This window comes from Lactuca sativa, chromosome 7 (assembly GCF_002870075.4).
Source record: "Lactuca sativa cultivar Salinas chromosome 7, Lsat_Salinas_v11, whole genome shotgun sequence".
In the NCBI taxonomy this organism is placed as follows: domain Eukaryota; kingdom Viridiplantae; phylum Streptophyta; class Magnoliopsida; order Asterales; family Asteraceae; genus Lactuca; species Lactuca sativa.
This window is the reverse complement of record NC_056629.2, coordinates 13,427,847-13,442,966: the sequence shown is the minus strand read 5'-3', so window position 1 is coordinate 13,442,966 and position 15,120 is coordinate 13,427,847. Positions and strand designations below refer to the sequence as shown.

General features: G+C 35.0%; 2 protein-coding genes across 2 annotated transcripts; one reads left to right on the top strand and one right to left on the bottom strand.

The window, feature by feature from the left end:
• Positions 1–3,479: 3,479 nt before the first annotated feature.
• Positions 3,480–4,120, bottom strand: LOC111906054 (germin-like protein 9-3). Its single transcript, XM_023901789.2, has one exon. The coding sequence runs from the start codon at positions 4,118–4,120 to the stop codon at positions 3,503–3,505; it is 618 nt and encodes a 205-aa protein (XP_023757557.1). The 3' UTR covers positions 3,480–3,502.
• Positions 4,121–4,714: 594 nt separating this feature from the next.
• Positions 4,715–5,498, top strand: LOC111906040 (germin-like protein 9-3). The gene has a single exon (XM_023901780.2). It carries the CDS (start codon positions 4,731–4,733, stop codon positions 5,349–5,351), a length of 621 nt encoding a protein of 206 aa, XP_023757548.2. The 5' UTR covers positions 4,715–4,730; the 3' UTR covers positions 5,352–5,498.
• Positions 5,499–15,120: the final 9,622 nt, after the last annotated feature.

Here is a 15,120-nt window from a genome sequence, read left to right as displayed (position 1 = left end):
AGGGTCGAGTTTTCGTGCACGTGTTAGTTGGCGACTCGACGAGTTCATATTCGGGACTCGGCGAGTCTGCCTGCCTGGAAGAAACCCTAAATCCCCGGGTTGCTCACTATTTAAGCAATGCTATGTGCCCCAAACTCGCCTCCTTCACCCTCAGAGAGCTGTGTGAAAACCCTAATCCATTCCTTATTGTTTTAAGTGCTTTTGTGTGGATTTTGAAGGCTTGAAGAAGAAGAAGAAAGGAGCAAAGAGAAGAGGTGTAGAGCAAAGATCCAAGGGCAAATCGGAGTTCATTGAGGTATTTCTCGGATTCCTTCTGTTTTATGCTTTAGACCTCCATTAGAACTCTTCTAGGGCTAGTTTGATGCATTTTCTAAGCCCTATAGTTGTATGGATGCCTTAATAGGGCGAAATATCCCTAGATCTGTTCATTTAGGAGTAGTAGAGCCCGGATCTGTTGCCTTTTTGGAGATGCTTTGCATAAGAACCCTAGATCTAGCCTTTATTATGCTTTTTGAGCCTTATTATCTTCTTGGTCGCTATTGGACACATAAAGATAGAATCTTTACATGCTAATCGAGTTAGGGAATCCCATATCTATAAGTTTCAGACGCTGGATTCAAGCAGAATCGAGTTTAGAGTAGCTGCATGGATGTGACTCGGCGAGTCGGAAGAACGACTCGGCGAGTCAAGCTGCGAGTCCCGTTTTTCCCTTTTTGAGTGATGTCGAGTGGAAGCCTGTGAGTAGTAGAGTGGACTCAATGAGTTGGAGGACAAACTCAGTAATGGAGGGACTCGACGAGTTGTTCATACAACTCGGCGAGTCCAAGGCAATCTTCTTAGCTCAAGAACAACTCGTCGAGTTGTTCATATGACTCGGCGAGTCGGATGAAGATTGTCTGAGTTCTTGGATCGAGAGGGTACTCGTCGAGTCGATGCCATACTCGACGAGTAGCCACGAGTAGGGTTGAGAAGTGAGACTAGAGACTCGGCGAGTTGGCGGCCCAACTCGGCGAGTCAGGTCAACTGTGGGTTGACTTTGACCGAGAGAGTTGACTTTGACCAAGGGTAAAAGAGTCATTTTACCCAGTGCAATGTTTAGCATTTGATTGAGTGTGTTTATGGACTTGTAGTCGGGGAGATACCGGAGCAGCAGCAGTTAGCTTCCAGAGCCATTCACACAGCAGCCATTTCACGAGGTGAGTTTCCCTTCAGTAGGAATGGGTCTAAGGCCCTAATGCCGGCCCGTTCAGTTAGTTGTAGTTTCTGGACTTCGGTCTAATGCAGTAGCTAGTATGTTTGACGCCTCAGTGGCTCAGACAGGATTTATGTGTTTATGCTAGTTGACATGTTTATGCTATGATCAGTCAGCTTCGGACTTCGGTCCGATGTAGGGGACAGAGGTCCCAGTCAGCTTCGGACTTCGGTTCGATGTAGGGGACAGAGGTCCCAGTCAGCTTCGGACTTCGGTTCGATGTAGGGGACGAAGGTCCCAGTCAGCTTCAGGACTTCGGTCCGATGTAGGGGACAGAGGTCCCAGTCAGCTTCGGACTTCGGTCTGATGTAGGGGACGAAGGTCCCAGTCAGCTTCGGACTTCGGTCCGATGTAAGGGACAGAGGTCCTAGTCAGCTTCGGACTTCGGTCCGATGTAGGGGGCAAGGCGCCAGTTAGCCTGGACTTCGGTCTGATGCAGTGGGCAAGGCCCCGTATGTGTTTATATGTTATTATGTGGTATGTGGTAGTTTGGGGGAGCTCACTAAGCTTCGTGCTTACAGTTTTATTTTTGGTTTCAGGTACTTCCGCAAGCAAAGGGAAGAGCTCGGGATGATGGCATCGCACACACCACAGCTTTAGATTTGTCCTATGAGTTGATTTAGTTTTCTTGATATGTTTGGATACAGTTGTGATTCAGTTTTTCTCACAGTATTTTGTTATGGTTTTTGAAACACACAGTATATGGTTTTATTATGTGATACTCAGCCTCATGGGTTTTGTTATAATAAAAAAAAACGAAATTTTTGGATGGTATTTTTGGGTCGCTACACATACATAGCTATTCAAGATATTATATGGAACTAATAACATATCATAACGTGTGTAATATTTTAAATGAGTTTTAATACCTCTATAACTAAACTGTATATCCATATCCATGGAAAAGTCCAATACAGAAAAAACATAGTTGTTCTTAGACAACAAATAATAAAATAAAATAAAATTCATTTTCCTTTTAAAAAACTTTAATTATTGCATCATACCTTATGTGAAAACCGCCAAAATACATAAGCGGCAAATCCCAAAAAATATATTAACGTAATATATCTTTATTTTAAGAGTTTCCAACCCAAAAAAAACGGTATGCATATCAAGTCCATGATTCATGGATTTAATTAGATATACATAATAAATATTTAATTGATGTATATAATTAATAAAACATATACACATGTTAAGGTTGAAAAAATATATATATCAACCAAAATATATAATGTTGACAACTTAGAACAAGAGCTGCAAATATTAAGGTGTTGTATTTTCTGCTAAATAAAATATTAGGAAGAAAAACAAGGAAAAGCTGAGTACAAGCAAAAGCAGCTATCGGCTTTGGCACCAAAAGATTATTTTAACATATTATATTCAAGAAACAAATAATTTTCTTGAGAAACTAATGCTCATACTATGATTCTCTCATCGCCGGTAAGAAAACAAATGCGATCTGGTCGGAATGATGAAAAGAAAAGGCTCTTTGTTTGGGAAAAAACTAATGTTGATGGCTTTAAACCGATCAAACTTTTTTCTAGTAACAAATTCGAGTAAGCTCTGATACTAATTGTTAGTTATTTTCATAACCAAAACGTAAAACGCGGAAGCATAATATGAAGATCTTTAATCTCGAATCTAATTAAAAAAAACTTAAACATGAAAGAATGATTACATATCTTTTCCATTGAGATTTTCAGATCTAGAGACTAGGAAGAGTTTTCCAGTTGATCTCAAGAACTCTCTCTAAAATCCCTCAGCAATGAACCATACGAATTTCTTAGTGTAATTTCGTGTGTATTGATTTGCTCATCATCACATATATTTATAGATGGAGATAAACCCTAATGTGAGAGATGGAAGGGATCTTGAGGATCTTGAGTCAAACCGGGAACTTAACCCACAAGGTAAGTAAATATTCTATAAATCGGTCCATCAACAATTTATACTTTTACCATAATAACTGGATTTAATAATATATCGTACATAATGAAGTGGTCCCATAATTATCCAATATGTTATTCATATGAGATGCATAGTCATGTCTCCGAACATGAAGTTTGCTAATTAATATCCTTTTTGTCTCCTGTGATTCTAATTTTGTGATTATCAATCCTAACATCACAACATAAGAACAAAAAATTGTGTCTTAAAATCAAATTCAAAACTTTATTCACGATTTAAGAACATAGTTATTGGCCTAAACAAGAAATACACACAAACCGGCAAGTACTTATGAATTAATTAGCCTGAAAACCCAGATTTTATCTTTTGAATGGTAGCAACGTCAGTCTTGAATGACATGGCCAATATCTGATCATCGATGGTCGAATTGAAAACTGAATTTGGAACAGATACAGTCCCTGCGCTTGCACTACCAAATGCAGAGAGTGCTAAAGCTGGATTCTTAGAATCACTGTTAAACTGGAAGTGGACAAGTCCCTTCGGGAACACAAAGATGTCACCTTGTTGTAGAGTCTGAGTAAACAGCTTATTAGTAGTGTCGACAAACCCAACTTCTAAAGAACCCATGAGAACAAACAACAGCTCCGAAGCTCGTGGATGGGTGTGTGGTGGGTTGACTGTGCCATTAGGGAACTGGAGTACGGCATAAGAAACGCTTTGACCATTAAGAGCTGGAAATTCAGCCATGGTTGCTTTCAGAACCTTAAAAGCTGTTGGAAATGGTGCACCCACTAGTGCTCTCATCCCAGTGAATGTAAAGAAGTTTCCATCCAGTGGGAGTCCTACGTTTGGTGGTGTGATGAAGTCAGTCAGAATGTCTGGATCTCCAGCCATTGATATCTGCAGAGTGGTGCATGAAACTAAAAATAGCAAGAAAAATTGAATCTTTGATGCCATCTTTGAAGTTGGAAAACAATCAATGTCTTGTTCTTCAGTTGCAGAGATGTCAATGTATATATACACATAAAAGTCAGTTAATATAAGGTAATCAAAGAATATGCCTTATATATATGCTTGTGATATATATTTACCAAACATTTCATGCATGTAACATCAGTCAAGAAATTAATACATGATTTCTTGTTGAGCTAAAGGATATTTTACGAAACAAATAAGCTTTGGTTACCTCACACAATTCTACAGCTAGTTGATTAAAACGAGGCTACAGACTAAACACTTTTCATTAGTCTGGTTGTTTGGATGCCATTCATTCGAATTATCGAAATGTCAACGATATGCTGTCAGCTACAATCTTTGGTCTATATTTATATTAAACTTGCAAATGACATGAACAACAATTCCTAAATCCTACAATGTAGTCGTATATGCTTTTTCTTGTTCTCTGGCAATTAAGGACGTGATACAACTTAAACATAAATATCATCGTCATTGTAGTCGTACCTCGTACGTAACACCTATATACAGACTCAAACACGAACACTAATTAAAGCGGCATAGGCGCCATATATAGAACATAAACAGTTTGTTTGCTATCTCAGTTTCAACCATGGCTACCTCATCTAGAATGCCTGTTATTCTCTTACTAGGACTAACCTTGATTCTAGCCATTTCAAGAACAACACAAGCTAATGACCCTGATATCTTAACCGACTTCGTCACCCCAAATACGAGCTCTGTTGATGCCAGTTTCTTCACCTTCAGTGGACTCAGTGCGTATTACAACCCAAACCCTAAAAATTTCACAGTCCTTAAAGCTACCATGAACGAATTCCCGGCTCTAAACGGCCAAAGTGTATCCTATGCGGTGCTCCAGTTCCCAGCAGCTGCCGTGAACCCACCTCACACTCACCCTCGTTCAGCTGAACTGTTGTTGGTGATGATGGGTACCCTTGAAGTTGGATTTGTTGACACCAAGAACGTTTTGTATAATCAAACTCTTCAAACAGGCGACATGTTTGTGTTTCCAAAGGGGCTTGTTCATTTTCAGTACAACAGGAACCACAACCAATCGGCCATAGCGATTTCTGCATTTGGAAGTGCGAACGGTGGCCTGCTTTCGGTGCCAAAGTCTGTTTTCACTACTGGTATTGATGATAATGTGCTTGCTATGTCCTTCAAAACAGACGTTCCTACTGTTCAGAAAATCGAGCTAGGACTTAAAAAGTAGAAGATTGATCATCGTTTTCCGTATGTGTTTGCTTGTTGATGATCATGGTGTTTACTGTAAGACATGAAGGATGGGATTTTCCTTAATAAAAGAATGGCGATGTGTATCAAGAAAGCTGCATGAGTTATATATGAGTATCATTGCACATGGATGACCATTTAAAATTGTTTGTTATATTGCAATAATAAAGTTATCTTAACTAATTAACTTGTTCATTTTTAGTTTTATTTTTATTGATTTGTAATTGTTATTGTTTATAGATGATTATCAGAAATTAGAGTCCAACAGTATTTCCTCTGGTCATCTTTCAAAATTCAAATTATGTAAGAATTCATACATAATTTCATTATTAAAAATTATGGAGAAATCCATCGGGCCTTGCATAACCATACCCTTTTTACCCTTTTTAAGTTTTAACCATTATGTATGGGCGGTGATTCTTCCACAGTGATTTATTTATCCATCCACTGATATCTAAATTTTGTGACATTTATACCCTTATAGTCTCATTTTAACTATGTCTTTTTTTATTACCAAACATGCGTCCGCCTCTCTCTCATATACACACACGCACATAACGAACAAAATCTATAATTTCATTTTAAGAACCCAACTTATCTATAGCCAACCATTTCTAAGTATCATTTCTTAAGTTTCACTAAATCATCTGGTTTCACCAAAGAGTAGGAATAATCAAATGCTGAGTGGTGGAGTGCTCATTTTTCTTGAGCTATTTAAGAGTTAGCATGTCTTCTCTATAATAATGGTTGTGGATTGTTTCTTTATCCTAATTGCAAGCCTCAAATCATTCAACATCAAGTGGATAGTGGGAGATGGAAATACTTGTTCTGGTTTGTTCACTGACAATCTTTTCTGCAGATTTCCGATGCTCTGATCAATAAAGAGTCTTCTCATATTGTTATTTGGTTCCCTCATGTGAAGATTTTAATTAAAGACGCTTTTGACCTTGTTTGCTTTTTCCGATCAATATCAAAATTATAGATGGAGCCGATGCTCCATGGTGGTGGTGGTTTGATCAAAGATGGAGTTTGCAGAATAATTAATTTGGGTTTTCTGTGGGTTAAAGGAAAAAAAACAGAACATATTCAAATCGTGAAGGGAGAGGTAAATCATGAAAGGGAGAGTTGATTGATTTAAGAGTCTTTCTAGTTGTTGTTTGAACGACAAGAGAATGATGGAATTATTTTTACACTGAATTATGGAGAAGAAATATATGTGTGTGAGAGTGTGTGAGAGAGATAGGAGCAGACGTAGTTAAAACAAAAAAGGTAATGCTTTTCTTTCTTAAATAACTACAAGAGGGTAAAAGTGTCAATAAATATAAATGGCAGTGGAAAGATAAAAAAAATTATGTGGAAATATCAACGCCCATTATGTATGGGTAGAGGGCAAGAGTTGCATGGAAGCACTGCGAGACCAGACCGAAAGAGACCAGTCCAAAAAAAGACCGGCCCGAGACTGCTGGTGACCGATCTGAAAAAAGACCGGACCATTTCGGGACCGACCTGAGATCGGTCCATGACCGTTAATGTGCAGCTCTAGGCAGAGGGTAGGTCTCGTCCTAAATAGCTTAATTGGCCCACATCAAACCTCTAACTTAAGTCAAATACCTAATATTTAAAAATTAAGCCCAACAAGAGAGATAGTTTCTCAAACGGAAATTGTGGTGATGGGTTTTAAATCTCACTAGTTTGTTTGTGCATCGTGTGTTGTGGTGACCTATTTTGTTTTATAAATTGAATTTTAATAATTATATTGATATATTATATTTGTAATTATACAACGTGTATTTATAAAAATATTGATTTTTAGAATAAAAATGAAAAAAAAAATAAAGGTTGGAAATAGCAAAATAAAGTACAATGGTAAAAAATAAAAAAATAAAAGTTAAAAGGGGTGGAAATAACAAAGGTAAAAAGTGAAAAGAAAAAAAAGGCTAAAAATAGCAAAGGAAAATACAAAAGTAAAAAATATATAATTGGTTGAAAATAACAAAGCAAGCTACAATGGACATTGCAAACTGATATTTTTTAATAGGGATGAAAGTAAGTCTAAAACCTGATCGGTTTACTCGGACCTGAAACCCGGGATTGATGGATTACAAGAACCGAGAATTTCACTTATATACAATAACCGGTTCCGGGTATAGTGAGTATGGTACCGGTCGGAAGTGAAAATGGATAATTGGAATCAAATTCGTGTATTAGATCCGGAAATAACTAAAAACCCGAAAATAGAACCGGAAACCTAGAATTTTGTAACAAAAGAATATATATATATATATATATATATATATATATATATATATATATATATATATATATATATATATGTTGTAACCTGGAATAATACTTGTTAATAACAAGAAAGAGATCATTGTTCGACAAGTTACAAAATCTTCACTCAAGATGGTTACCATATCTCGTGCAAATGAACGATTTATCAAAAGAATATCATAAAAATTGGATATATATATATCATTTTTTGAGAGTTGTGACTCAATATGCATGTAAATTGGGTGTTTCAAAAGACTATAACTATTACCAAGTAGTGAACTATAAATTTTTTTTGAAATAATCCCGAATAGATTTATAATGAAACAGATATGACAGTTTAAAGTAAAAATTCAGCAACAACGTTGTAACAGAAACAAAACAAAATTGATATCTCATTTTTTTAAGGTTGTAAGTGATTCAATATACATGTAAATAAGTTATTTCTTGAGTATATAACTATTGTCAATTTAAATAAAAAAAAATCATAATGAAGCGGATATGATAGTTTAAAACTAACTAAAAACTCAGCAACAAAGTAGAAAATAAAAAATAAAAAAATAAAAAGAAATTATGTAAAAGAATAAGAAATTTTTGAGAACTAAATCAGTAAGCGTATTTTTTCATAACCCTACAATTTCTAGTTCATTGGCCCACTAAACCGGTTTCAGTCAGTTAAACCTGGTTCCGATTTTTTACAAATCCGATTATAAAACCCGAAATACCCGAATCCGCTGGACCCGTACCAAGAATATCCGGAACCCGGATAAAACTATTTTTTAGACCCAATATTCAAACCGTTTAAGGATTTTCTTGTTATACCGATCCGATTTTTCGGTTTTATAATTCATCCCTATTTTGTACTTAGGAATGGGCTTAACTTATAGCCTTTATGAGTACATACTACCGCTAATTTTATAGAAAGTATTATATTTATTTAATATTTTTATGTAAACATCTAATTTTACTTTTGTTAAAATAATTCATCGACCACTATGACCTATAAAATGTCGGTTTTACTCCTTTTTGTTAGAAAAAATCACTGATGTTTTCAAAAATTTACATCCTTAGACCACTATTTTATTATTATAGAGTATATTTTTATCATAAAAGTTAGATATCATAAATAATAATTTTTGATAATATATATATATATATATATATATATATATATATATATATATAATTCAGTGTCAATCATAAAGTTTTTTTGTTGTTGAAAAATTATTTGTATTTAGATTTTATAATTTAGTTTCAGTTTTCTGGGTTGAAAAATCATTTGATTTTGACTACTAGATTTAATTTCAGATTTTTTTAGATTAAAAAATTATATGATTTCGGTTTTTTAGGGTTGAAAAGCCATTGGATTTCGGTAATCTATTGAAAACCAAACTGTAAAATTCATCCATAAAAATTCGTGTTTTCAAAAACCAAATATCGTTCACAAAAACTCAAATTAGTCAAAGCAATCAACTTATAGAAATCTGTTATTATGAGAATAAATGAATCATTCATAAAAGACAAAAAAATATTGTGTTTAATTAAAAAAAATGAATTTGAACAAAAAATATAAAACTATATTTTATCAATTATTTGATTTGATCGGAATTTACAAGGTCATAATATAATACTTTTATACCAAATAAATGATTTTTTAATACAAATCAAAATTTAACTAGTAAACCAAAAAAACTTATTGTAACATCCCGAGTTCAGGAGTACAAGTTCAGGGTTTAAAGTGAAAATGTGAATAGTCAACTCGGCGAGTCCATGGGTGGACTCGGCGAGTAGGGTCCCGATTCTGGTCGAGTGTTAAGTGGCCAACTCGGCGAGTTGGTGTTGTGTGGAGAAAACCCTAATCCCAGGGATTGAGCCCTATATAAAGAACATAATACCCTCTCCCCAGCCTCTTTGCTTCCCTTGAAGTCCAGAAACCCTAATTTTTCATGTGTGAGAGAATTAGAGAGCATTTGGGTCTTGAAGGAGTGTTGGTTGAAGAAATCTTTGAAGATTAAGAAGTTTGGAGCAAGGGGCTTTGCAAGGTTTTGGCTTATTCTTCTGTTGGAGTCTTCTTTGGAGGTAAGGATTCGTTGCTTGAGCTGTTATCCATCTAGATCTATCATTTGTGGGATTTTTGGGAATTTATCTAGTGTTATCTTGAGTTTGGAGGTTGGATCTGAGGTTGCTACCTCAGATCTAGAGTAGTGATGATCCAAAAGAGCATAAAGTCCCTGTTCAAGAGCTGTTGTTGAAGCCTTTTAGTCCCAAACCTTAGCCAAGAGTGTATTATGCTTAGATCTCGTTGGATTCACGTAAAGTTTGCTACTTTACGTGATGGATGGCTTGTATAAGAGTAGATCTATGGATTTGAGACCCTGCATGGCTTGGAAAGCCTCTGTATGAGCTAAGAACTAGTGGTACTCGGCGAGTCACATGGGTGTACTCGGCGAGTTACATGAAGATGGGCAGCAACTCGACGAGTTGGAAGAACAACTCGGCGAGCTGGTTGAAGATAGCTGGTTGAAGATAGCCTTGGACTCGGCGAGTTACATGAAGATGGGCAGCAACTCGACCAAGGACTTTGACTTTGACCAAGAGTTGACCAGTTGACTTCAGGGGTATTTTGGTAATTATGGGTATTTATTGAGTTCAGTCTTTTGGTATTGATCAGTGGTGGAGTTCGTGTCGGAGGTTGGAGCAGCGTGTTCTTATCCTTTTTAGTCAGCAGTTGCGAGGTGAGTTATCCTCACTATATCAACAGGGTCTAAGGCACCAAGGCCGACCATTTATCGGATTGTAATCCGGGTGTTGTTGTTATGTTATTACTTTGCTATGTTTACATCCTGGTAGTTAGGATGGTATATGCTAGAGACCTGGTTAAGGTCGGTATCCTGGTATATAGGATGATGCTATGCTAGTTACCGGTTAGGTCGGTATCCTGGTTAGGATGATGTTATGTTATGTGATCTGCTAGATCGGTTTGGTTGGATGCGTATTGTTATATGATTGTATATTTATGTACACATGGTTGTTAGGCTGGAGTTGGGTTGAGGCGGGTCCTGCTTTGTGCTGTAGGCCAACATACCCAGGGCGGACCGCTTATCCCGCAAGCCCAGCGAGCGGTTCGGATAGGTTGTAGGCCCCACGAGTGCGGAACGGACATGCCGAGGCTCGGAGAGTGGACCAGGCCGACTGAAGGCCCGGTGCGGGCAGACCAGTCATATTGTAGACTCAGAGAGTGGACCAGGTGGATTGAAGACCCGGTGCGGGCGGACCAATTACACTGTAGACTCGATGTATATGGCTAGACCCGGAGGGTGGACCAGGTGGACTGTAGGCCGGTGCGACAGACCAGTCACAAAGTAGACCCGAAGTGCATGGCTGTACTATATCGATTATATGATATGGTTATGTTTGTATGGCGTTGGTATTTTGGGGGTATCTCACTAAGCTTTCGGGCTTACAGTTGTGGTTTAAATGTTTCAGGTACTTCAGGAGACCGTGGCAAGGCAAAGGCATGATCGTACCGCTCTTCGAGTTTTTATGTGTTTACGATGTGGTTTCTGGGAAATACTCTGATAATAAATATATTGAAAATCTTTTTCTAATAACTTTATGAAATTGGTTGTTGTTGAAAAGTTTAAATTTGTTGGAATTTTTAGAGTGTTGCACTTATAAAATATAATGTTTTTATATTAAAAACACTTAAAAATCAGTTTATTTTATAAAAGATTTTATAGATACATATTGGGATAACTACAATACATTCTACACAAATGATTTATATATATATATATAGAGAGAGAGAGAGAATTTTCACACTTTGAAAGAACCAAACAAGATCAAGAACCCACCAAAATTCCTTCACACTTTGTAGGGACATTTTCATTCTATAACTTTTTCATATTGCTCTTTTTATGGATTGAGTTTTTTCATATTTTTAATACTATACTATGTTATTCATTTAATTTATAAATTGATATTATTAAAAATCATAAATAAGCTTTCAGATATATTTCACACTATTATAAAATGTTTTTTAAGTTTTTTGGTTTGTTGATGTGACGATGAATCGGTATGATAATTCCAATAAGCTCTTTAAAAAAGATTTCTCGTTGTGGATAGTTGTACATGATGTAGCACCTGTTATGATAACTACTTAATAAGTAAGTATTTAATCCTATTTAAAATTATCATCGGGGTTATTACAAAAACTAATTTCGATTGATATATGGAATTTGAAAGTTGGAGGTGAATAAATGGGCCTAAATTTGCAACCAAGCTTTTGTAGAATTCGGATTCTTCCGACCCAAAATGGAAACCTCCGATCAAAACCAGATGCCATATACTATTAAACCCTAGTCGTCTCTTCCTATTACCTCATTCGAAATTCAAATTGGTTTTACCGAGAGAGAAAAAGGATCAACAATGGCGGGGTTTTCCTTCGCCACTGCTTCTTCAACCTCGTCATTGCCATCACGGTTTTTGTATCCACCTCCAACTACATTCTCTCCAAACCCCGCCGCATCCGCTTCACCGTTTGCTCCATCGACATTCGTAGAGCCTTCATCATCAATTCCATTGGCTGCATTTGCATTTCCATCTTCTACGACGTCTTCTACCGCTCCCTTACCTATTTCTGGTTTCCGACCTATTGGCGCCTCAATCGCTGCCGGTCCAACCAGTCAATCACCTACTGTTTCGGGCCTTCCGGCGCTTCCTCCGCCGTGGCATCTCCCTTTGGATCCAGCTTTGCGCCTTCGTCCACCAGTACAGCCTGGGGAAAATCTACCGGCACAATCATCAAGAGTAGCAGTACATCTCCTTCATCTTCGTTGTCCACCACTGCAGCTATCGAGAAATCGATGGCCACAATTTCCAGTCCCTCTCCTTCGTCTCCGTTTTCCGCAAGTTCAGCCATGGGGAAATCGATTCCCACAGTTACCAGTGGCGGTACTGCATTTTCTACTAATATTTTGTCTTCTGGTTCATCATCAAGCCCCTCTACTAGCTTCTCTTTAGCGAATGTAACATGTATTATCGAAAAAATGAAATTTCTACTTCCAGAGGTTCAACCACAGGAGGATGGCTACCAGACTTCTTTGTCAACGGATTATAAGTCCCAATTTGAAGGTATGGAAGCTGAATTTACAGCTATGAAAACCGAGTTTGCAGCTATGAGTTCTGAAATTAGAGCTATGAATGCTAGTGTTACAGCTATGAAAGCTATGAAGCATCAGCATGATTCTATATACCGGTGGCCCCATTAAGTCAACCATTGAAAACCTTTCTTTGCCTTGAGAGGTCTTTTTTCATATTAGGCATTTTAGTTTGTTTTCATGTCATTAGTCATCATGCGTATAAAACATACACCAATAAATCTACAGAAGAAAATTGTTCATCCATTGTTTAGTGTAGAATCATGCATTTACTCTTCATTGTCTAGCTAAGTCTCACGTTTTATTCAGTGTCTATAGTCATTCATATTCATATGATTTGTTCTTTATACATGTTGTGATTCTCTTTGAAACTACGTTAATATGCATACTGAAGTGATTAAGATCATTATATATAACACTTTTCTATATATTTTTACTAGTTTATAGCTGTGAGAACTACGGTTATAAAATTAATTAAACTTTCATATTAGAAAATTAAAATTATTAATAAATTATTTTAAATAAATTATTGTTTAAGAGATATTTTTTTAGTTATACAAAATTATAATCGTTAAGTTAAATAAATATGTGAAGTTATATAATCTTATCAACTGGATTAATTTTATTTTATTATTTAATATAATTAAAATGAAAAAATTTAAAATGAAGAATCAATTGTTAATTTAAGGAACTTAGAGAGGAATATTTAAAATTTAAAATTTAAAATTGATATGTTGACAAGTGACATGATATATGACATACTCTCTCCATCCCAAATTGATAGTCCACTTTTGAATTTTGAAGTCATTTTTCTTCAACTTTGATCTTAAATACATTTATTTGTGTTATATATTAGTTGATAAAATTTATAACAATGAAAAAATATTTAAAATACAATTTATTCATATATTTTGCATCAAGTATTATATATCAAAAACAAAAATATTTAAGATCAAAGTTGAAGAAAAAAGACTTTAAAAGTCAAAAGTGGACTATCAATTTGGGACGGAGATAGTATAATATTAATGAGTATTCGAATATTATGACATTTGTCAATAGGAGAATAGATTTATTCATTTATTAGAATAAGAAGATTGAACGCAACTTGACATCCCATTATAGTTGAGTCTAATCCATTGAAAGTCAACCAATTATTCAACTTCATTCCATCATTCTATTAAATTGTGCATTGTGGATGCTTTTAACAATAAATTTTTTTTTTTATTTTTACTTTTTAAAAAGCACAACTTAGTAATAGTAGTCGGAACATGTGGTCCCTTCAATTTTTCATGAAAACTTTCCCATGTTAAAATCATTTTCAATTCATTACATCAATCTTGGAATAATACATTTCCAAATCATTTTATATTGACACTAAAAAGATATAAATTTGAAGTACATAATTTTTCCAGCTTATATATATTTAATAACTTTTTTTATATTTATAGTTTGGGTTATTGTTAAAAAAAAGTCTATATTTATAACTAAGGTTATGTTTGGCGTACTGACTGAAAAGCTAGCTGATAATTAAAAAGCTAGTTGATAGTTGAAAAACTAACTGATAGTTGATTAATTAAAGGGTGTATTTGGAAAATTTTAAAAAAAACTCCTAAAAAGCTAGTCTAAGTAGCTTTTCAAAAAGCTAGCTTATAAACCACTTTTTAGCTTACCAAACACGACAACATAAATAAGCTCGAAAAATAAGTGTGGCACGTCAAACACAGCCTAAGTTATGGCTTAATTCTTTTAAACATAAAAGAAAAATACAAGAACCATGTAAATGCCATTTTACACATTTGGCTTCTTTTTTTTAATACAAAAAGTCATAAAGTAACCGGGTGTATATATATATATATATATATATATATATATATATATATATATATATATATATATATATATATATATATATATATATATATATATATATATATATGTGTGTGTGTGGCATTTTCTTAAAAAACAAAAAAGAATAAAATTATGGTTTTTCCAAAACAACTAAGTTTTTATAATTTTATTTTATTATTTTATTATATTCTTTGTTTATGAAAAATAATGTTGTAATATCATCGTATATTTATGTCAATTATAACAAAATGTATTATCTTATTGTAATCTTATTATAACAAAATGTATCGTATTACTATAACTTCATTGTATTCTTCTCTATCTCATTGATGATATTATTTTAATGTATGTACTCTATCTCGAAAAGGGTATTATCTTTGTATAATAAAGGGTATTATCTTACCGTAAGAAATTATCCATTGATAGAGGATATTATCTTACCTTAAAATAATACCCTATGTCAGAGAG